General features: G+C 36.6%; 2 protein-coding genes across 2 annotated transcripts in view; both read right to left on the bottom strand.

Moving 5' to 3' along the window:
• The window catches only part of LOC133516499 (histone-lysine N-methyltransferase SETMAR-like), a 111,749-nt gene that overhangs the window by 38,051 nt on the left and 50,362 nt on the right, over window positions 1-23,336 (bottom strand). The gene's annotated exons all lie outside the window — the stretch shown is intronic.
• LOC133516502 (serine protease inhibitor dipetalogastin-like) lies at window positions 16,955-22,483 on the bottom strand. The gene is made up of 3 exons (XM_061849490.1): window positions 22,027-22,483; window positions 20,377-20,440; window positions 16,955-17,587 (listed from the first exon to the last, which is right to left on the bottom strand). Exons 1-3 carry the CDS (start codon window positions 22,049-22,051, stop codon window positions 17,038-17,040), a joined length of 639 nt encoding a protein of 212 aa, XP_061705474.1. The 5' UTR covers window positions 22,052-22,483; the 3' UTR covers window positions 16,955-17,037.

Below are 23,336 nucleotides of genomic sequence, written 5' to 3'. Positions count from 1 at the left end.
GGTTAGTACACGCAAAACACAAACCGAATCAGCTCCTGTAAGCGGTAACCACTTGTTACGATTAGGTTAATCTGAATAATACGGGTTATCATTATTGTTGGGTAACCGGTTGAACGGGTTACCCAAACGATTAGCTTATCGTATGAAGGGGTTACCCATTCCGAACGGGTAAGGCAAATGAACGGGTTTTCCGGTCCCATTCGCACAGCGTACATATAAGAATAAGAATAAGAATAAGAATAAGAATAAGAATAAGAAACCATTTATTGCCACACAAAATACAATGTTTCACTTAAAAATAATAATAATAGGCATGCGCGGCAAAAGGAACGGACTCAGCGTACGCTGCGTCAGCCATTTTATTACAAATTGATTGCGCAGCGCTGATTTTCAGTCCGTCCCCTTCACTGAACCACATTGATATGACATGCGGGTTAATGGATTTTTTTGTTTTATTACCAGAGATAGCTAGTGTATACAATTATAGTACGAAAAAATAAAGAAATTTTTATTACAAGTGAAAATTTATTATTTTAATTTGGTATTTACTTGATATTGACAACTGGTTACATTTATAACTCAAGTATTTTACTGAATAGGTACAAACAATGCCATAGTCATAAGTTTCGTTCATTGAAACGTACAGCGATAAGTAATAGTACTTTTTGTATGAGAGAATACTTATAAAAAAAAAATACTAACTTATAAACAACAGGAATAGTAAGTGTCCAAAATATAGCACAACACCATTTTAAATAATTATATCCTCTGAGGAAATTTGGTAATTTAATAAAAGTAAGCTCAATTTGCCTTTAAAGGTTGGAAGGGACATTTTAGCTCGCAATGGCGGTGGTAGGTCGTTCCAGATCTTAGATGCAGAGTATTTGAAGCTACCACGATAACCTGCTGTTTTATGTTTCGGGGCACTCATTTTATTTAGAAACTTACTGCGAGTATTCCGACCGTGAACGTCTTTCATCCATCGAAACTTATTATAAAGATATTCTGGTTTATGACTAGAGACTATATTTTTAACCATACTGGCCATATGCAAGGTTCTACGTGCTGCCATCTTCAGAATTTTTCTCTCGTTTAGAAACGGTGTGATATGGGCTCGCTTTGGCACCGAGAAACAAAACCTAGTACAAGCATTTTGAACTCTTTGAATTGCCTGTGCGGTTTTAGCCAGCAGGCGTGGTCCATATACGATATCGCAATAATTAAACTGTGATAACACTAGCGACTCAACCAAAACCAGCCTCACCTCTTCTGTTAGGTAATTTCGGATACCATACAAAATTTTTAGCCTATAAAATGCGTTTCTTATTTTTGTATTAATATGATCAATGTAGCGTATATCACTATCTATAATCAATCCCAAATTTTTGGCTGCATCCACTCTCTCAATCCTTTTACCATTAATCACCAATCTAGGATCAGAATTAATTATCCGATTACGCTGTAATTTAGATCCAAATATAAGGTACTTTGTTTTTGAGGGGTTTATAACTAGGTTATTATTATACGCCCATTTGTATATTGCATCCAGATCCTCATTTATTTGCTCTATAGCACATTTTGTGTCTTTTGGGTCGAATGAAAAATATACCTGCGTATCTGCGTATATACGTATCACCATACAGCATCGATGCATACAGCGGAGAAATACGGTCAGCCTTCTAGGCACCTTGCCCATTGACTGCGATTTGGGCCAAAATTTTTATTTTTTAGCTTTAGTGTACTTAAGTTTTATTATGTTTGTTTAATTTTTGTTTTTGGATATTAAAATATTGTAAAGAGTTCAATTTAGTACCATTTGGCTTTGAAGCTCTAGGTCGATGAGGTCGCAGCGCGCACAAGATTTCTTGCAGAAATCGCGTAGTATCTGGTTGACGTAACGGGTGTCCGGAGAGCTGGCGGCTTTCTCACACAACATATCAGCATTGCGATACAGTGAGAAAATGCCGCCAGTATCCTTGGTTCAATGCCTCAAGGGCCTATTTTAGATTTAAGCTAGTTATTAATTGACTGCAGTATCTCTACAGTTACTGTAATACCTCCGTATATATTTATAATGTAAATAAAAGTTTTTTTCTAAAGTGTTTCAATTCTTTAAGTTTCTGTTGGCATTATTCTATTGAATATTGTCAATTGGTTGGCTCTCTGATTAACATGTCTTTAAAAACTCTAAAGTTTACGTACAAACCGTAGACAAAAATCGTCGGAATAAGTAAAAGAGCGCTATAATCACCAGATCTTGTCGAGAAGAAAACTTTTTAATTGATACTTTCACAAACTTTCCTTTGATCATTGCCTTTGCCATTAAGTTTTTTACTTAGTTACTTTCAAAGTATTATAATCCTATGTTAGCATGTTTTAATTGGGAAAGAAAAAACATACTTATTCTTAAATATTTTTTATATTTATTTACAATAACAATATACATAATGGATATAGACTATAACTAGCTTAAATATAAAATAGGTCCTTGAGGGATTGTACCAAGCATGCTGGCAGCATTTCCTCGTAGTATCGCAATACTGATACGTTGTGCGAGGAAGCTCTTCGGTCACCAGTTACATCAACCAGACGTTTCGCAATTTATAATCTTCTTAATTGAATCAAAGTACAAAAGACATTCATAATAATAATTAAGAAAACAAAACAAAACGTTATTAACTTCATTCTAGAGAGCAAGACTTTAAAATTACAGACAGAAAGCGTAATAAAAAAAGCTCCGACAAAATTACAGGGCGTACAGCTATATCTTATAAGAAATACAAAACAACAATGGAAACTTATTGGTACATCAAGGCGTTTATAAATTCTTCTTCTTCTTCTTTAAGTGCCTTCTCCATCCCGGAAGTTGGCGACCTTATGTCTATATGGCATTCTATCTGAAGTCATGCGAATTAGTTTCTATGTACTGCCCACGTCCAACCAGTCTTATGTTCCTTGTCCATGATATTCTCCTTCTCCCACGTCCTCGTTTCCCTTCAATCTTCCCTTCAATAATTAGTTTTAATAAGTCATATTTTGAGTTTCTATATATATGTCCGAAATATGTAGCTTGCCTTTCTTTAATAGTTGTTACGACTTCCACCTTTTTCTTCATTAATAACATGACTCTTTCGTTTCTAAATTACGATATCAAAATCACGACCTTGTTGTTCGCATTATCAAGATTACTTACCTTACCAGGGTCAGGGCGGCATCGTACTATGGAGGCGATCAGTTGAGAAGGAAGCTGGATTAGCTGGACTCGGCCGAAAAGAGCTGGAAGTAGCCGCTCAGGATCGCGACAAATGGAAAATTCTTCTACGAGCCCTATGTCCCTAATGAGAGATAACAAGATTACATCATCAAGATCTTAATATAAAGTAAAAGTAAAAGCAAAAAAAGTAAAAAGAGCTTTATTCCATTCCTTACATCACTATTACAGATGTCAAATACTAGATTATTAAGTCATTTTTAGTAATTTGAATTAAAACATGCATTATATATATATATATATTTAAGTAAAATTATTTTAGTCACGTGATACTTATTTGTTTAATTTTATATTTAGTAAATTTTAATGTAAGGACCGCCTGTAGCGGTGAAAGCTTCCTCCATGTTTTTCCATCTCGTGCGGTCAGCAGCTAGTCTGCACCACGTTTTTCCTGCAACCTTTGCAAGATCGTCGCTCCAGCGTTTCTTAGGTGGAAAGGAAGCACTAGTAAAACCAATTACTAAAAAATATTTAACAAGATCTTAATATAATAGACAATAATTCACTACCAGTTTGATAATCTTTAAAAACAGCACTGCTCATAACGATTACCAATCCTTTGAATAACTTAATAAACTCAAAATGTATCCATTGACGATCTTGTTACAGATTACTTTCAAAATCCGGTGACAAATCGACCGCTATTATACCCAAAGGGCCCGAGTTCCAGGCACTTTCAGATAATCCTCTCGCTCCACTTTAAATATTCATCCATTATCAAGATAATTATCCGCTGATGCTTTTCTTTTTGACTGGTGATTAAACGTTTTAGGTTGTTTAAGAGTAATTTAACCATTAATTTTGGTGATAGCGATCGAGCCTTTTATGGAGTCATAAATTGTAATTATTCATGTGGATATGTTGTTTATTAGGGTTCCGTAGCCAAATGGCAAAAAACGGAACCCTTATAGATTCGTCATGTCCGTCTGTCTGTCCGATTCTGTCACAGCCACTTTTTTCCGAAACTATAAGAGCTGTACTGTTCAAACTTAGTAAGTGGATGTATTCTATGAACCGTATTAAGATTTTCACACAAAAATAGAAAAAAAAAAACAATAAATTTTGGGGGTTCCCCATACTTAGAACTGAAACTCAAAAAATCTTTTTTCATCAAACCCATACGTGTGGGGTATCTATGGATAGGTCTTCAAAAATGATATTGAGGTTTCTAATATCATTTTTTTCTAAAATGAATAGTTTGCGCGAGAGACACTTCCAAAGTGGTAAAATGTGTGTCCCCCCCCCCCCCCCCCCCCCGTAACTTCTAAAATAACAGAATGAAAAATCTAAAAAAAATATATGATATACATTGCCATGTAAACTTCCACCTTAAACCCATACGTGTGGGGTATCTATGGATAGGTCTTCAAAAATGATATTTAGGTTTCTAATATCATTTTTTTCTAAACTGAATAGTTTGCGCGAGAGACACTACCAAAGTGGTAAAATGTGTGTCCAAAGTGGTAAAATGTTGAACGTAAGTAGTAAGTAGTTTTTTTTAATATGTCATAAAGGAACCCTTCATGGGCGAGTCCGACTCGCACTTGGGCGCTTTTTTCAATCAATACCTGGTTATATAACCATAACAACATCAGGGCTTCTACCACTAAAGTACTTGTATTACAACATTTGCTTTTTATATACTCTCAGATTTCAAGTCCATTTCGACACGCTGTAAAATTACTCGTAAAAGGACTTACACTAAATACTAAAATTCTGAGTGCTCCTAATTCAGAGTTATTAAGGTTCGTTATTTAAACTCAAATGGAACTTTATTGCAGGTAGACACATCACTCTGTCACATTAGAAACGTCAGTATAACAATAAAAGTAAGTGCGCGCAAAAGATGGTTTCATTCCATACAAAAACCAATTGCGTTTTATGAAGTCATTACACACTATTACTACATAAATATGTACGCATCTATCTACTTTCGAATATTCGTTTGCGCTAAATTGATAGAGAACTTTGTTCTCTACACAAATCACGCAAAATAACGTTATATTTTTATCAATGTAACACCAACCAATATAACGTTTTTTTGCGTGACTTCTGTTATGTATAAACGAATATAAGAAAGTTAATAGATGCGCACATATTTTCGTGATATACCTAATGACTTAATGAAACGCTATTGTTTTCGTATGGACATCGAACCACTTTAAATTTAGTTTTAGTTTAAATAATGAGTAAAGATCGAGCAATTTAAATTAATTAATATTCGAGTTCAACACAACCAACATCTTCAGTGGAAATAGCGATCAATGCGTTTCTGCCTTAGACTAGCGTCATAGATATGTAGTAAATTTATTAACGCTCGGGGCCGCAAGCTTCAGCGTCTAGCGAATACACTCGAAGCGTTTCCTTTTTGTTACCGACGGCCCGATTCGAAGAATGAGATACGATAACGATAAATTCTGTAGGGCTAAGATGGTCGACTCTTTATCATTTGTAAACATGCCTGTCACGTTCTAACAAATATGTAAGCGCGAAAGTGACGGGATTAGTGACAAGTGATAAAAATGGAACCATGATGCTGCCGCTGGTTTAGATAAGTTCTCATTTAGATATCGTTTGTATGTCGTATAATTGAAAGAAGCAGCTCGATTCGGACAACCAATGTCACTTTGACACTTTGACGTTAGAAATATCGTAGATAGATCTTATTGGGATCACAGCGGAATCGAAATAAACGTCAATTTTGACATGTCGTTTCTGTATCGATCTTTTAAAGATCTTTCCGAGATCTTAAACGTGTCTTAATTATTCTTCGAATCGGGCCACGAGACATAAAAGCCTAATGCGTGCATTCAAAAACGCTAACTTAAGAAGCTCTCTAAAGAACTCAACATTATTACTACGCCTGCTTACAAATTTCAAAAAATCTCTTGCCATCTTTACTTTTATAAGTGTCTGCATCGCCCGTGAAAAGAAGGCAGGGACAATTTATCACGGACATAACTTAGGGGATTTTGCCCGGGGGTGGTTTTTTACAAAGGAATCTGCCGCCCCGGAAATCTTGTTTGGGTGATTATTGTCGTATATAAGACGAATGGGGTCCTATTCTTTCACTTACTGTTAAGTGAGGGCAGTATACGTATGCTTATGTTTTAAACCCGTAAGTGAATTGCTGGTTGCAAATCTTCGTATCTAAATATACAGGATGGCGTTGGAGATGTGAACGAAAATAGATGTTCTGGCTATGTGAACCTTACAGAAAACCGCAGCCAAATAACACTTGACCCTACTCATAGTGTTGTGTTCCTGCCGGTGAGTAAGGTTGCCAGAGCTCAACGAGGGGGGTGGAGTTAGGGTCGGCAACGCGCATGTAGCTTCTCTGGAGTTGCAGGTGTACATAGGCTACGGAGACTGCTTAACATCAAGCAGGCCGTATGCTTGTTTGCCACCGACGTAGTATAAAAAAAAATGTGACCAAACTGGACTCATTGCAATGCTTTTCAAATGAAAAGTGACTAACTACGTTCTTTTTATATATAGTAATCATGGTCCATCCATATCACACATGTACAAGGTATTTCGAAAGTGCCATAACGTCGAGTCAAAGCTTTACATAATTATACCAACATTTAAAACCAATTTGATCTACTTCTTGATACGAAAGAACGAATATCCTCTCCAAGAAAAAAATATGTCAACAATTTTGCACCTTACTCCTTCATAATAAGGTGATAAATGTGTAGTTATTTTTGATGTACGTTGAACAAAGTAAGCGTACATTGTTTAGCTGGCCGCCAACAATTTGGCGGATAGTTCCAGACATGACTGGTGCGAGGGGTTAATAAAAGAAACCACAGAGATTTTAATATTACACAAGTTTGATGGTAGAAAAAACTTTGTTGTACACAATATATACATATAACACAATCATGAAATGTGTAGATATATTCGTACAAAGGCGATATTCTTCCAATAAGAGATCTCTGCTAGTTAACCTCAAGGAAACTACATGGAAAATTGCCAGAAATAGATAGACAAACCTTTTTTTATATACTACGTCGGTGGCAAACAAGCATACGGTCCGCCTGATGGTAAGCAGTTATCCTAGCCTATGGACGCCTGCATCTCCAGAGGTGCTACATGCGCGTTGTCGATCCTAACAACCCGTACCCGTTGTTGCTCTGGCAACCATACTCACCGGCAGGAACACAACACTATGAGTAGGGTCTAGTGTTATTTGGCTGCGATTTTCTGTAAGCTGGTGGTACTTCCCCAGTTGGGCTCTGCTCTAGATCTAGAATGACATCCGCTGTGCTGTGCCCTACCACACTAAGCGAGGTGACATCACGGTGCTCATACCTCTCTTTTGGACGTACTCGTAGTTTAAGGACAAGGTTTGGAACCGGGTTCTTAATTGTTCACAAAACTGTAATGTAATGTAATCGCTGTTTAGAAGCACTGCTAAGATTAGTTTTCATAATATATTGTTCTTTATTAGAATTCTGACATGACAATGGGCGCAACTAGAAAGCCCTTCAAAAAATAATCAGTATCAGGCTAATAGCTTTAGAATAATCGGTGAATTAAAAGTAACGAAAACTATATTTATAATATGCTGTTGCGTATAAACAAGGACCAGTCATATGTTTGTTTTATACCGACGGAAACAAAAAAAAATGTATAAAAAATCTTGTCAAGATCACGAAGCTTTTGAATGACATAATTATTCGATTGTTGTAGGGATCCTTGGGGGGATATATGGACCAAACGGACTTTAAAGTTACGTGGTAACCCATCTGGTTCCGTCGTGTAACGAGGAGTTATGTAACGAACCAAATGAGGTTATTCAGCTGATCTCTACGATGCAACCCTCTAAGGCTTATAAGTGCGGTTCAAGTCATGAAATGTGCATCTTTGATGGATTATATATTTATTGTCTGCGTCATAATTACGTTCACGGTGTCTTCTAAACAAGGAAAACTCGAATTTGTCTGATTACGATTTTGTTAAGATATCCTTAAAACCCCCTGAGCTTGTATATCCAGCTTCTTTGACTTGTAAAGTCAGCATCAAAAGTAGCGGATCAAATAACGTTTCATAAGTATGTACCATTCTGTAAAAGCTTAACAAAAAGTGATGTCTTTAATATAGAACAACAAAGACTGTAAAATATATACTTTTGAACGCGAATTCTAGAAATTTATCCATATTTGGAAAAGTTATCCGAAATATCAGATACTTTTGGCGCGTTGTTTCATCTGCTACTTTTGATGCTGACTGTACCACGCATAATAAAGTGTACTTACATTATTTCTTATACAAAGTCGATAGCAAACAAGCATATGGTCCATCTGATAGCAAACAGTTTTCGGAGCCTATGTTCGCCTGCAACTGCACAGTTGTCGATCCCAACACTGCGGAGTGTGCGGACCCTCGTTGAGCTCAGACATATCAGTATCATTTCATTTCGAAGATTTTCTTCCTACTTAAATCTATCTACATTTGTGTTCCACAAATGTATGGCAAAAGTCGACGCTGCGAGCGTAGTTACTAGACTGCAACAGCGTTATTGCTGTAATATTGCGGCGTTGCGGACAGTATTGCTGCTGCAAATGTCAAAAAACATGTTGATGTCCAAGTTTTTGACATTTACAGAAGCAATGTGGTTGGAAGCAATGTCGTGCTGCAATATTACAGCAGTAACTTTCTTGCAGTCTGAATCCGAACACATTAACGCAGATGCAGTTAGAACCCGAATGGTCCCTTAAGCGTCAAGTGAATTTAGGCGGAGCGTTTTTTCATGGGCGATGCATTAGCGCGACTCCTATGACTTGACCCACACGGCGCTACCCATGGATTTGCGTTATTATTTCCACAGTTGTGTTCGTGTTGCCCGTAATTAAATGTGGTCTGATTCAGTTCGCTGGATATTGCCAACTTACCTACATTGTTACTGCTGCGGACTCCAACTGTCTTAACGTATACAGATGGACAAAAATTAGATAATGTAAGATATACATTTTATAATCATATCAAATAAGACAAGATTTATTTATATAGCTTGTGATATTGTTTGTTGTGTGTGTTTATTGTATTATAGAGACGGGATTAAATCGCGTAATGAGTTTAAAATTTACCTCCAACGTTTCGAGGACGGCGTTGTCCCCGTGGTCCGGGAGAAGACTGGCTAAAGTTGACATCAACATCTTCTAGCCCCGCGAGTTTTTCGAACTTCCCGCATTTAGTCTGGTTTATCAGCTTGAACGTTTTGCGCACTAGGGATGTTACTCTGTCGACTCACAACACTAGCGATATTCGATTTTACGATATTAGTTTCCGCTTACATATACTAATGACTGGATTCCATGTGATCCCCAAACCCTCGACCTGATTGAAATTGCAGTGTTTTTTGATTACAATGGCTTCCCGCACTTTTCTGCCGTAGAAATGGCGATCCATGTGAAGGGTTATGCAGCTAGATCTAGTGGTTTGGTCCTGACTCCAGTGAATGCACACATATACATATCCCGGCTGTCAAAAAATCGTCAGGTGAACAAGTCTGCTGTGGCTGAGCATTTAGTTGTGTGCTTGTATTTTTTTATTCCGTGATAATAACTATTAAAGAAAGAAAGAAATGACATTTAATCCGTAAAGCACACATAAACAGGACAATAAGGGGAAAGAAATAAGATAATAATAAGAAATTCAAAACAAAAAAAGAGCTAAAATTGTGTACACGTGCGTGAGCCCGCACCAGCTGGCGGACGCCCTAAATGTCTAAAAAAAAGATTTTTACTGCCCACAACTAACCTGTACCCCTAGTGTAAATTTGATCATAACGTGACGAACGCGTTTGCGTTAAGTCTCATTTTGTATAGGATTTTGAGTTTAAAAAACGTCCCGCTTGGCGCGCTCTTTCTAAATCCAATACAAAATGAGACTAAACGCAAACGCGTACGTCACGTTTCGAAATCGAATTTATTTACACTAGGGGTACAGTTTCGAAAGTGGTCTATAAAGTCATTTATTGAATCAATGTCTGAAGTTTATGTGAAGAAACATAATAACTGAGAAATAAGTAATAACTAAGAGAAGACGGCGATATTGCATTGGTATCGGGCGGACGCGTTTATTGTAAAATATTAGGGTTCAATAAATTTAGGTCAGGCAAGCTAACTTATATAATAACTTTTCATAATAAAAATAAATAAATCAATAAATAAATAATATTAAACATGTTACATGTCAACTTATTGTACGAGTATGACGTCCGATTTAGAAAGTTTTAGAGCGTTTTCACATTGCCCGATCTCCGATATCGGATATTTATTTATTTTTTGTCGGATGGAAGTAAAAAGTGAGACATATGTGTTTTCCTCCATTTATTAATTTAATAAACAAATCATTATTACTAAAAAATGATACATAACGCAAAAAGGCGGACTTGATGCCATATGGCATTCTCCTGCAGCTGTTTTTATCATAGGCGTCTTCCGACATCCGATATCGGAAAAGCGCTTCATTTAATTTCAGCCATTTCGGAGCCCTCGTCAGCTGTAGGAAAGATAATATTTTTTATTTATTTATTGTTTTTACAGCACATATGGCGCTACTTTACCGTACTAGTGCGATAATTAGCACATTACGTAACTATGTCGAAAATTTAAAAGGCCATATATACTGTAAAACCTTGTACGATACATGTGCGAATAGGTAATCCGCAACTCGTTTCGATTTAAAACACTCCGTTCGGTCGTGTTTTAATTTATCGCCACTCCTTTCGGATTTCCTACTTTTCGCACTTGTATCGTAATGTACTATTAAGGACCTTTATACATTGTTCATATCCGCCCTATCGGATCCGCTTCGAGTGCCGATAATATTTCTTCACGTGCGTATGTGTAGGCATAATATTTGTTGAAGTGAGCGCGATCGCTAAAGACGGCGCCCCCACTGTCTGACTATGCCGATGTATGATCCTACGTCCGATATCGGAGAGGACAATGTGAAAACACTCTTAGGGATTCGGATTTAGAATTACTGCTGCAGCAGTAACGCTAGTGCGGTCTGAATCGGAATGTTACCTACCTATAAATGGACATTCCATTTCTGACAGCACGCAGCAACTGCACGAATTGAACTTTGAACAACAATAATATGGACAAAACAATTTGAAGTTATTTCTCCTGTCGATGTTAATTTTACTCAAAAACAATAAGAATCAAATGAACGAATGGGTTTTCATTTTCAATCCAAAATATCACTTCGATACTCCTAAGTATAATGTCATCTTCTTGTTCTTTGTCGTTGTACTCTTTGCAGAGTGTCGTGGTCAACTGCTGACATCAGGCGCAGACGTTGCTTGCCGTACGATTTCTCGCCAAGTATAATGAGGCTAGTGAAAAATCAGGACATTGCAGGAGAGCGGTTCAAAGGTACAACAGAACGTAACTTCCTTATTAACCGACTTCAAAAAAGGAGGAGGTTCTCAATTCGGCAGATTTTTTTTATATGTATGTTCCAGTATAGGGGAGAGGCCTTTGCCCAGCAGTGGGACATTAAAAACAGACTATTAAAAAAAAATATGTTACTCGATATCTCCGAGATTCGTGAAACGATGTAGAATTTTTTTTAATCGAACGGTTATAATTATAACCCCGAGATGGGCCCGTTGGCACCAAGTCGGGGTCTGATGATGGGATCTTGGAGAAATCGAGGGAATTCTTCAAATGTTATAGGTACATGTATGGCGCTTATGGTAATATTTGAAGTCGGTTTTATTTTTTGTTAAAAAGTTTTTTGTTAATGTAGGTAGTTCCATACACTTTTGGATTTGTCTTCTCTTGGATTATGTCTGCTTTAATGTATTTCAAAAATTTATTGCAGTTTGCGATATAAGAGTACTCCAGTATAAGCGTATTTTAGCGGAACCAACAAGCACTTGTTCCAGTATAGGTACATCAAAATTTGTCAAAAAATTGTAATTTAAATTGTTATTATCAATCTGTTTACCACGTCGACCCAATGATTTTTATCACATGCCACACTTTTTTTTTTACCCTCTTCCGCGTTAACTCTACCGCGTACTGTGGTGCAAGTGACTTGCCTAACGCAGCGGCTTACGTGAGCGAATAACTCGCGAACGCGAAGCGGCGCGGGTACATTCAATCCTGTGATACCTATGGAAGTGTGCTACGTGGACGATCTCGTTGTGAATGCGAATGCCGTTGGGCCGCCGCGCCGCGTCGTATTCGCGAGTTATTCGCAAACGTAAGCCGCTGCGTCATTGTACAATATTTGAGTTTATAAAATGATGCTAGTTGCATCCATATACGTCACTTTATTTCCAAAACTAATATAAATTTCAGTATAAAATGTCAGTGGCAGGTAAATATTGCTATTTTTAACATAAATATGTAAAAAACGTAAAATTATAACGTTGTGCCTTGCCTTGGTAGATATCGATATATTAAAAATCGATTTCTAATACGGAACCATTATCACCGAATCCGCTCGCGCTTGACCGATTTTTAAAAGTGCAGCAACTTCGTCGGCTCATTTCCTCCGCTGTAAGTTCGCGCGCAAACTGCGGCGAACTTGAGGGCACTTCTTAGTGCGAGATAACTATTGTAGGGTAAGTTGGTCGGGGACGTAACGGAATTTAAACTCGCTGTTTGGAGCCAATTGCGGAACGCCTTTACCAAACACAGGAATGAAGTCGAATAATGCTTAGTTAAAGATGCTAATGACAAACTGTGACGATTTCTAAGATGTATTTGCGATAATATTAATAAATAGTGATTTTGTTATGTCTGACCCTACCTACTGTGATGAGTAAATATGTAGGTCATGCTAACTAAACAACTTTTACTATGGGACCAACCCTGAAAACGCAAAAAAACACAGTCTCATACATCTTGGCGAAAATTGTCAATGTTTTCTATGGAATGACATTTTTTGTTGCGATTTCAAGGTTAGATCCATAGTAAAATATATGTTCAGCGTAATCTACATATTCAACCATTACAGTAGGTATGGTCAGACATAAACATAACAAACAAAACCCTGTGTACCCCCATACTCGGCCTACAATACCTACATAAATTACGTCATTATTCAACAGTGATTAATTATGACTTATTATTCGGGTACGGCAGAGCAAAAGGAGGGTTATGACTTTGATTGTTGCTATGTAATGACCAGAGATCGGACAAATTTGCGTCATTGCTCGCAATAATGTGGACATTACTCCAAAATTAATCAAATATGTAATCATTTAATTAATGTCTTACTTGACTTAAATTTTAATTCCTAGTCAATAAATACAAAAGTTTGTTAAAGTATAGATTTATTAAAGAAAATAATCAGTATTTTTTCCAAATTTTCTGCAGTCAGTCTATTTCTTTTTACATCAAAAATATACTTAAGTGCTGAAAAACTCCGCTCGCACTCCACTGATGTTAATGGGGCAAACTTAAGTAGTTTTATAGGAATATTATTATTCCAGTATAATTCAGAGTTTATTTTCTGTTCTTTGTTTAGTTTATCCCGATTTTGAGGTTATCGCCCACAATTTTGGAGTCATGTCCACATTATTGCGAGCAATGATGCAAATCTGTCCGATCTCTGGTAATGACTCTCAAAGTAACAAATAACACTTTTAAACGTATTTATAGTATTTTATTTTAACTATAAATAACAAGCGTGTAAATTGTCTACTTGGGCTCATCTTAGGTCCAGCCCACACTAACGTGTCCCGAGCGTCGGCGTCAAGTCAACTCTATGGCTGCGGCTTGACGCAACGTTGGCCCAACTGCGCAGCAACGCCATTTTCCATAGCGCTGACTAGACACCGACGCTCAGAAACGCTGGCCTTTCAGCCACGTATTCACAGTAAACATTTTTTTTTTATAAATAGTGTAAACAAAATTTCTCAGAAAATGTATGGTACATATTACGAAATCGTTTATAAACCATGTTTCTAATAAAAAATGTTTATAGTGAATACATTTGCTTTAGTGCGAGATGTATGCATTGTAGGGTAAGTTGGTTGGGAACGTAACGGAATTTCAACTCCCAATTTGAAGTCTATTAATTGTGGAACAGCTTTACCTAACCCAGGATCGAAGTCATATAATTCTTAGGTATCTATCGTTTGCGTAGATTTAGTACTTCAATGGTACTAATTCCAAAGTAGTTACATTTCGGGGCAGGTTTATATTTATTGTTTACTAAACTAAACTTGTAGGGTGACGTGAGAGCACAGGCCACAGACTGGACGCAAGTGGCGCGCAATCAAGGTCATTCTTAGATTGCGCTCGGCCAAATGTGAGAACGACCTTGATTTGCCACTCGCAGCATTGCGCGCCGCTTGCGTCCAGTCCGCGATCTGTGCCTCTAGTGTAAATTTATTCGATAGCGAAACGTGACGTACGCGTTTGCGTTAAGTATCATTTTGTATGGGATTTTGAGTTTCCAATACGTCCCGCTTGGCGCGCTGTTTCTAAATTCCATACAAATTGAGACTAAAGGGCTCCTCTACACGATGGCCCAGCATAGGCCAGTCCAGGGGACGCAGCTGTGCGGTGAAATGAGATAGCAATTTCACTTGCTCCCTCTAACGAATAAATGCGTCCCTAGGACTGGCTGTCCCTACGCTGGGCCATCATGTAGAGGGGCCATTACGCAAACGCGTACGTCACGTTTCGCTATCGAATGAATTTACACGAAACGCCACTGTCAGCAGCGATACTTTTTATTGACTATATCTATACATGGCATACATTTTCTGATTCAAACTAGTTACTGCCTAACTAAATTAATAAATGAATAATATTACTATCGAATACTAGGATTGTTATATTCTTTTATTAACAACGAAACACAAATGGGTCGAAACATAATAAAACACTTAGATTAAATAAAAAAAATTGTCCTAAGACAAAATCTCTTGGTAGGGTGCCCAGAAGGCTGGCAGCATACCCCTCTGGATAGCAATGCTTATCCGCTAAGCTGAATATTATACAGGCTAGCCCTCTGATCACCCGATGCCTCTATAAGGCGCTTTGCTCCTTATAGAGGCAGCGCGCGCTAGGCCCCAACGGCCCTAGGGTTTCAACCCCAAACGCCGCAAATATGCAACTACTGCCGAGGTTGACATTACTTGCAACGAACGCTTGAGGCTTTCGGCCGAGGATGCGGCGGAACCAGCGTCAACTTTGGTGCCTGGGATATGGGACGGGACCAGGAATTGTATATTTTGTATTGTCATAAACTTAATTAATGAATTTTTAGACATTGTTTCACGGTAGTAATTTAATTTTCATAACAATATCATTAAAAAATGCCAAAACAATATCTTGACGATACAGTCGTGGTCACCTTGAATTGGGATTTGATTACCCTATATGTAGGTGTACTGTAATGTTATTTTACAGTACATATGCGGCTACTTTACCGCTTCGGTCGTGTTAAAACACGACCGAAGTTAAATTTATCGCCACTCGTTTCGAATTTCCTATTTTTCGCACTTGTATCGTAATGTACTATTCCTAGCCATTACGTTGTCATTCCAGAGGAAGGGTTGAAAGGCTACATTACATATAGTTATATACACCGTGGACCAATTAAACCCGACAGATTTTAAAGGTGTATTCTTGACTGCATTTAGATACTAAAATGCCATACAAAGTTTTCTGAAATCGATCTTGGTTTATAGATAATTTTTTTTTTTGTGAAAATTTGTTTCTGTTATAACTTAATGAAAAACGTCTTATTAGCTGTGACGCTGCCACTACGTGACTTGGTTTAGATATACCTACTGACAGATATTAAAGTTGTTATAAAATAATAAAATATATGACTACGCCACATTTTCATGATTGATAGAGGAGTCAGAGTCCTAATATGGTTTCAATCTATCTCGTAAACTCATGTCGACTTTAAATTTTAAGGCAGCTTATATAAGGTACAGGGAATGTACATATTTCTCAATATGTTTTTGAACTGGTTTAATAGGGTTCAATTTTGCATAATTTCTGACACCCTTGTGCCCGTTAGAGGATTTAAAGATATCTGTCATTCCGATACATTTTTACTTTTCGATTAGCGATAACTAGAGTCTCCTTGCGTACACTCCTTGGTCTCGCGAGCAAATATTTTTTTCTCAGTAGTAAACTCAAAAATTTTATTTGTAAAAAAAATATACGTTTTAAATTTATTTTTTTCACCTAAGCGTAAAAATAAATAACGTGTCGTGTGCAGAAATCGCAAAAAGAATGTTTTCTGCAAATAAAAAAAAAGTTTTTTTGGCGAATTTGGCCAAATTCATATAATATTTTTAACTTCTTATTACCTTAGGAATGCGTGGTTAATATCTGTCAGGTTTAATTAGCCCACGGTGTATATTATAAACAGAATTCATCGGTGGCGGAAATTTATTTAATATTATATCTATAAGTACTCTAAAAAGTTTCGATCAGTTGTTGTTCTTGAGAATTCAGAATGTTGTTCTTGTATCGTTTATAATTAATGTATTGCTTGTTGGTAGTATATTTTGTTTGTAAATTGTAAATAGTATAGGTAGCAAATGGTTGTAAATAGTATAGCTCTTAGTATTAGTTATTAATAATCACGGAAGAGCGGTGCCTCCCAACACAGGCAATATTGCTTACCGGGAGACACCGTCCATTAAATTATATGTACTGTATTTAATGAAATAAAGAATGTTGTATTAGTATTTGTATTTGTATCAATATCTTCCCAATCGACCGCTATACAAAATATCCTCCACCAAAGGAAACTACTTACTACAAAAAGTGAATACACTTTCCATGATAAAGGACTGTTTCTCTCCTTAAATCGCCACGTATACAATCCATCATACAAATGTTATAATACCATTTACCGTCGCTCATACACACTGGGTCATACACCTTCGAACAGTGCGTACAGTTAGCTCTGTAATGTTCTTCAGATACTATTGGAGGCATAGTTACAGTGCAATATGTATTATCAAGGGCTTCTTCAGCATTATCGCATTCCATTAAGCACTTGTTATTATACCATTTGAGATTACTTGCACATACCGGGAGGTATTCATCCGGGCATGAATTCGCACATGTTTTTTCTGGTGGTTCAGTCGTTTCTATAATTCGGTCATGCATGTGTTCAGGTCTGCATACACCTTCGTACAAGATACCGATGCTACTGTTGTCGCCGACCTCGCACGCCATGAAGCAGGGATTGTGGTACCAGTGGCCGTTGGAAGCGCATACCGGCTTGTAGTGTCTGGGGCACATTGTGCAGTTTTTTAGGTGTGCGGTGGCGATAGGTCCCGGCGGCTCTTCCTGTGGAGGCCTGGAAATGAAATGTTGACTTAAGAGGCTGTCAATACCTAATGCGCGCACACTGTCTATTTGTATCGGAGTAAATGAGATAGCACTGTCGCATGTTACTAGGCCTGGGCAAGGGAATAATAAGAAAAATATTTAAATAAAAAAAGTGGATTATTAGTGTAATATTTTACTCAATAGCGGTTTAGATATAAATGTTTTGAAATTGTGATTTTAATTGCAGACCAATTTGTGTAATAATGTCGTATAATATTTATTATTATTTATTTATATATTATAAGTCAAAACAATAAAGACATAGAACCGTTTAATTGTGATTTTAAGACCAATCTTTGCAATTATTTTCTATCGAGTCGATTTCGTTCAATCATTTATCGAGTACAACCACGGTCTTTGAAATATAATAAATATGAACATATATTTTTCTTACTTGACTAAAACAAATAGTCTTTCTTAAAAAACTGTTTAAGTAACATCAATTTCAAGGACATTGGGTGTTGACAGCCTCTTAATCGGCATCCTTTATGCAGAAAATCGTATGTAGCAATGAGTCAAACAGTCATTAAGATAGTCAGTAGCAGGAAGCTGCTAAGTGGACGAGGCGTTCAAAATGAATTGAACACGGCTTTATTATTAAGAGAATACACCTCAGCAGTTTAGTTACTTCTGCTGCTGACACCGATAGTCTGAGCGAGGCGCATGCGTTAAGAAGAAACAACGAAATTTACTAACAAACATCGGTTTTGTTAGACAGTGAGAATGCTGTTCGTAGTAGAGGACATCGGGTATGTTTGTCTTAGAGGTTGGTTGTTGCATCGGCGATAATAAATAACTAAACTAACAAATAATTTCATCTACTGGTGTCGCTAAAACGCAAGAGGCCTTCTTCTTTACGTAACGAATAAGACAATGAACTTTTTCGTTTGTTTAGTGGTTTATTATGGCTGCTACGACCAACCTCTGAGACCATCATATCCAGCCTCACAATACTATTATCTACTCTTTGATAATTTTGAATGATTTAGACCGACGGCAATGCTGATATTTCGAATCTTTGAACTGTGTGTGCGTAACGGTTCGTGTTATCACATATGTCACATAAAGATCTATTTAAATAATATTTTCAGATTGTTATATCATGGTATGAAGACCATGCAATATTCATGCCTCATCACAATTCACTATAACAAGCTCGAGCTTAATGACCTCTATTAACTTTTGTTAAAAACGAATATGTGTTCTAAAATCCGCTTAACGAGTTTAATATGTAATCTCAGTAATTCACTTTTGAGTCATTAATTTGTGATTGTCTTCAAATTGCGAGAATTATAAGTTTTTGGCAAAAAAATCTTTTTTAGTACAAGTTTTTATCGCTTACTGTACTTTTCTTTCCACAGGCAACTAATACTCATCAAGACTAAAAACCTCAAACACAAGTAGGTTGCGTCATTTTATCACACAGTTCCTATGGCCACCTTCTATATATATCATCAGATCAGCTCGATGGTACCGTAATATTGCATTGTCACACGACTACATATGTACCATGCAAGTTTTCAGTTTCATTGGAATTCGGGAAGTGGGTTAAATTTAACTTGCAAGTTAAATAAAATTGCAAAGTTGAATAAAAGCTTGTGAAAATTAGCACCAGGTCATATTCTAAATTAGGCCGTCAATGCGTGATGGATGTCTGAGGGTGACCATAGTTTGCGGTTTGATCAATTTATAAGAGTAACTTTTATACCATACCACCATCCTCACGGCTACCAAAATCGCAAGGTCACTCAAAACCGAATCAGAACACCCCACTATCTACGTGGTCTTGTCTGTCTTACCCCCAGAAAGCTCTATATGTCTGTCTGTCCGACGCTTTGTTCCGTGGTCGTTAGTGTCCAAAGGAAAAAATCATCGCCGTACGTCTATTATTTTAATTAAGTACTGATTATGCAAATTCGCCTATTTGTTTAAATAGGGTGAAAGGTTTCATCCCTTGGTTAACAATCTACTATACTAATAGCTCTGGAGCTTATTGTGACGGAAGGGTAACTACGGAACCCTACACTGAGCATGGCTCGACCTGCTCTTGGCTGGTTTTTGTTATAATCGCTTTTATTACCTCTTTCTGACAATGTTTAAAAAATTTCTTTACAATGGGATCAACTTGAAAAGAGCACGATGCATTTTGCCAAAGGCACTTTTTGTATGAAAATTTGGACCGTCTGTGGTTTTGATGTCGGTTGTGAGGTGACATATACGTGTACATGCAGGATTTTTTTTACTTGATACATTTGGATGCCTAAGGTTGTATGAATCTGCTAATATGCGATTTGTTTCCCTGTTTATCATTGAGCTCACAACTACGATTTTACTATAGGGCGTCGCTGTTGAAAGATGTCCTTCTCGATTATCATCCGTAAGATTACAATGAAGTTACTTAATTGATAATAACCGACTACAAGTATGCGCACGCTTTTTTATAGAATAATATTCTAAGCCTGATATAACTTGGTTGCCGACTGAGAGGCGAGAGCACAATTTACGTCGTATAAAATAATATCCCGAAAAAATATCGTGTCTAAATTTCCAATCAGTCCGCACTACTAAATTACAAATCATAACCAAAAACTAGACAAAGAGTTACAATTTATAATTTATAATATTTAAAAAAAGGAAATAAAGTAAGAAAGAAGGATACAAAGAGAAAATTGGAAATAAATGACTAAGTCTAATTTTGATACCCGGTGACAGGACAATTACTCACGAAAATAGTAATTAACATGAAAATATACTTACCCTTGTCTCAAACTGAGCTTTCTACCAGTTGTAATATGAAAAGTGATCACCAGAGAAGAAATACCTGGGAATAAAATTATCATAATCAATTAATTATATGTAGTGTCAAGTTAAGAATTTCACCATCATTTCATAAAATGCATGCTAAATAAGTTTATAACGAGCAGATACCAATGAAATATTTCATCTCAAAACCCTAGCTTCGTTCGTATGGAGTATTTGCAATATCACATATCTCGGCACACATCACGAAAATAGTTTTGAAATTTGCATTAAACTTGAAACGACATTCAGGGTCTATGTTCCGCTAGCTTATGCTGGTATCAATCTAATGCAAATTCAGTTTTAGGAAAAATAATGTACTATAGTAAACACCCCTATAATGGAACAGGCACCAGTAATGGGATGGTATGGACAAATCCAGTAAAACAAGTATTTACTAACAGTTTTTAAATGCTGACCACATTTTACCATAAACAAGAGCCAAAGAGTTGCTTAAGTTTAATTTTTCATGAATATTTGTTAGTTAGTGAAAACTAATGACGCCATACATCCCATGACTGGAGCAAAAAACCATAGTTTTCATTGCTTAATAATATTGAGACCAACTGCAGTAGATTTCATTAAATAAATAAATAGAAAACAAAGAGGACGAATTGGACATTCAACTTTGAAAGCATAAAGCGGTAGAAATTTTACAGATGTCGGTGAAATATCAAAAATTCTCGAATTTTTCTCTTAAATGTCCCATAATTGGTGCCGTTAACATTATGCAAGCTAGTAATTTAGTAATTTTATCAATTTTGCAGTGCCATGACAATAACGTAATGTCATTCTTTGAGACCACATTTGTACATACTTTTAACAAATAATTATAACATAATTATCTGTCACTTGCGGTGCGACATTGCTGCCATCTGAATTGAAACATCGATTTTGACATTTGCAGCATTTTTTTTTTATAAAAGAGAAGTTACATCGGCTATGATCACTTATCTGCCAAACTGCATAGCAATGTCGTGCTACAACACTGATGCAGTAATGCTTCCAGCGGAATTGTATAAATAGATCGAAATTTTAACGTTTATTAGTACTCTGACATTGGGGACCTTTTACATCTCCAGATTTAATGTGTTTTTAACCATCTCTATGGTCTGTATAGTCTCTACTATACATCTCAATTGTATTGTAGTAATTATTTATTTTAAGATTATTATAATGTATTGGCTGTTGTATTTATAAATGTTGTTATGTATTTCTCATGTCACTATATGATGTTACTATAAATGTTGTATTGACTTGTAAAAAAGCCCTTGAGGCCTACTTGCAGAATAAATTTTTGAATTTTGTATATGTTGTGCCGCATTTTCTATGTAAATTACCAATTACTACTTTTGAATTATTCTATGTGTAACTTACGTGGAACTCGTGGAAGCAAAATCACATAAATTATTATACTACTTACTGCTAAAATGTTGTAGTTATGTGCTTATTTATATGTACACTTTGTATGTAAATTCTATATAACTTTGCGCCCCCACCTAAACTATAGATACTTAGGTAGGTAAAATATTCATAATTTGAAGCAAATATTGGAGAAAAGTAGGACTGTTTTACGGTATTATAAAAAAACAACAACAAAACACTCACAAATAAAGACCAAAATTCGCTCCATGACACCGCTCGAAGCGTCAGTTAAGTGGGCGAAACGGAATTGGAAATTAATTGGTTTCAATGGTTCTGTGAGCGGCCAAATTGATTTTCTTCTATAATTGGCGCGCAGTAAATAAATTGAAGAGCGCCGAAGGCGCCAGAATGTACTTCTTTAGAATAGCATCAATGTTGGATAAGGTTGTGTTTGTTTTATATCAAAATATCATCTTAGTTGTTTTGTGTTGGGAAGTAAAATTGTGTCTAATAGGGTCAAACGTATTTTATAAAAATATTACTTATATGGAAAAAAAATCGTTAAATACAGTGTGTAAATTCAATTCAGGCAAACCTTTAAACCGTGGTTAGCATAGGTATCGCTGGCCCAATATTACAGGGTTCTATGGTTCACTTTTCAGTTCAGTTTTTAGTTCTTATGGCATCTGTCCATTGGGACAATTGTCCCAATGCCAGCGTCAAGGTTGTGGAATGCAGAAGTTCGGTTGCAGGAAAAAAGAAAGAAATGAGCCAGCTGTCAATATATATATATTTAACTGGGGACAGTTTGAGTATACAAACAGGAAAAAGAGTTTGAAAGGGGTTAGAGTTTGATATTAAAACCTTTCATAAATTTAGCTAAAACATAAACAAAGGAAGTGTTAACTAAAGTCAGGAAGAAAATCATACAAATTGGCATGAGTATTGGGACGGTTAAAGAAAATGTGGTCAGGGGTCTCTTCAAAGCCACATTCACATAAAAGGTGATCTAGTATATAGATTTTAGCTAGCCAAGCAGGTCAATAATTGTCGCCGAGTCCAAGACGAATAATAGAGGAGGTGACTGATTTGTGAATCTTATGGAATTTGAAAAACCAAAGTCTAATAAGAATATCAGGTTGAATACTGTAATAGCGGTAGCCAGTAGATAGGCTCGTAATATGCCACTCTTCAGTCCACTCTCTGACGAGATCTGCTTTCGCAGAAGAAGAAAGTCCTGCATATAGCACTTGGGGTGAGAGGAAGAGCAACCATCGAACTGAAATTTGAACATTTTCATAGTGACATTGAGTCGAATTTCTAGTATCTTGAAAATGTAACATAGAACCCTGTAATATTGGGCTAACGATAGGACTTACGAAGTATATTGACATAACTTTCGCTTACAAATATAATGAAAATATTAACCTTGCAAAATAATGCGGCCAGTAAATCCCCCAATGTTTCCCAAAACATACAATAGTTACGGGATTTTTTTTTCCTGGCTTTCCCTCCTGTGTTTTGGCAGGAGGGATTTTGCCAATGACGACGTT

Source organism: Cydia pomonella, chromosome 3, assembly GCF_033807575.1.
Source record: "Cydia pomonella isolate Wapato2018A chromosome 3, ilCydPomo1, whole genome shotgun sequence".
Lineage (NCBI taxonomy): Eukaryota > Metazoa > Arthropoda > Insecta > Lepidoptera > Tortricidae > Cydia > Cydia pomonella.
The sequence above is the reverse complement of the archived record's forward strand: the minus strand, read 5'-3'. Positions and strand labels throughout refer to the sequence as shown.

Excerpts from the sequence above, each read along its gene's own strand:
- LOC133516502 (XM_061849490.1), bottom strand. The coding sequence starts at position 22,051 with ATGGAGCGAATTTTGGTCTTTATTT. Across the intron at positions 20,441-22,026 it reads GCGAATTTTGGTCTTTATTT|GTATTTCTTCTCTGGTGATC; the intron begins GTGAGTGTTTTG and ends TTTTATTCCCAG. Across the intron at positions 17,588-20,376 it reads AAGCTCAGTTTGAGACAAGG|GCCTCCACAGGAAGAGCCGC; the intron begins GTAAGTATATTT and ends TTTCATTTCCAG.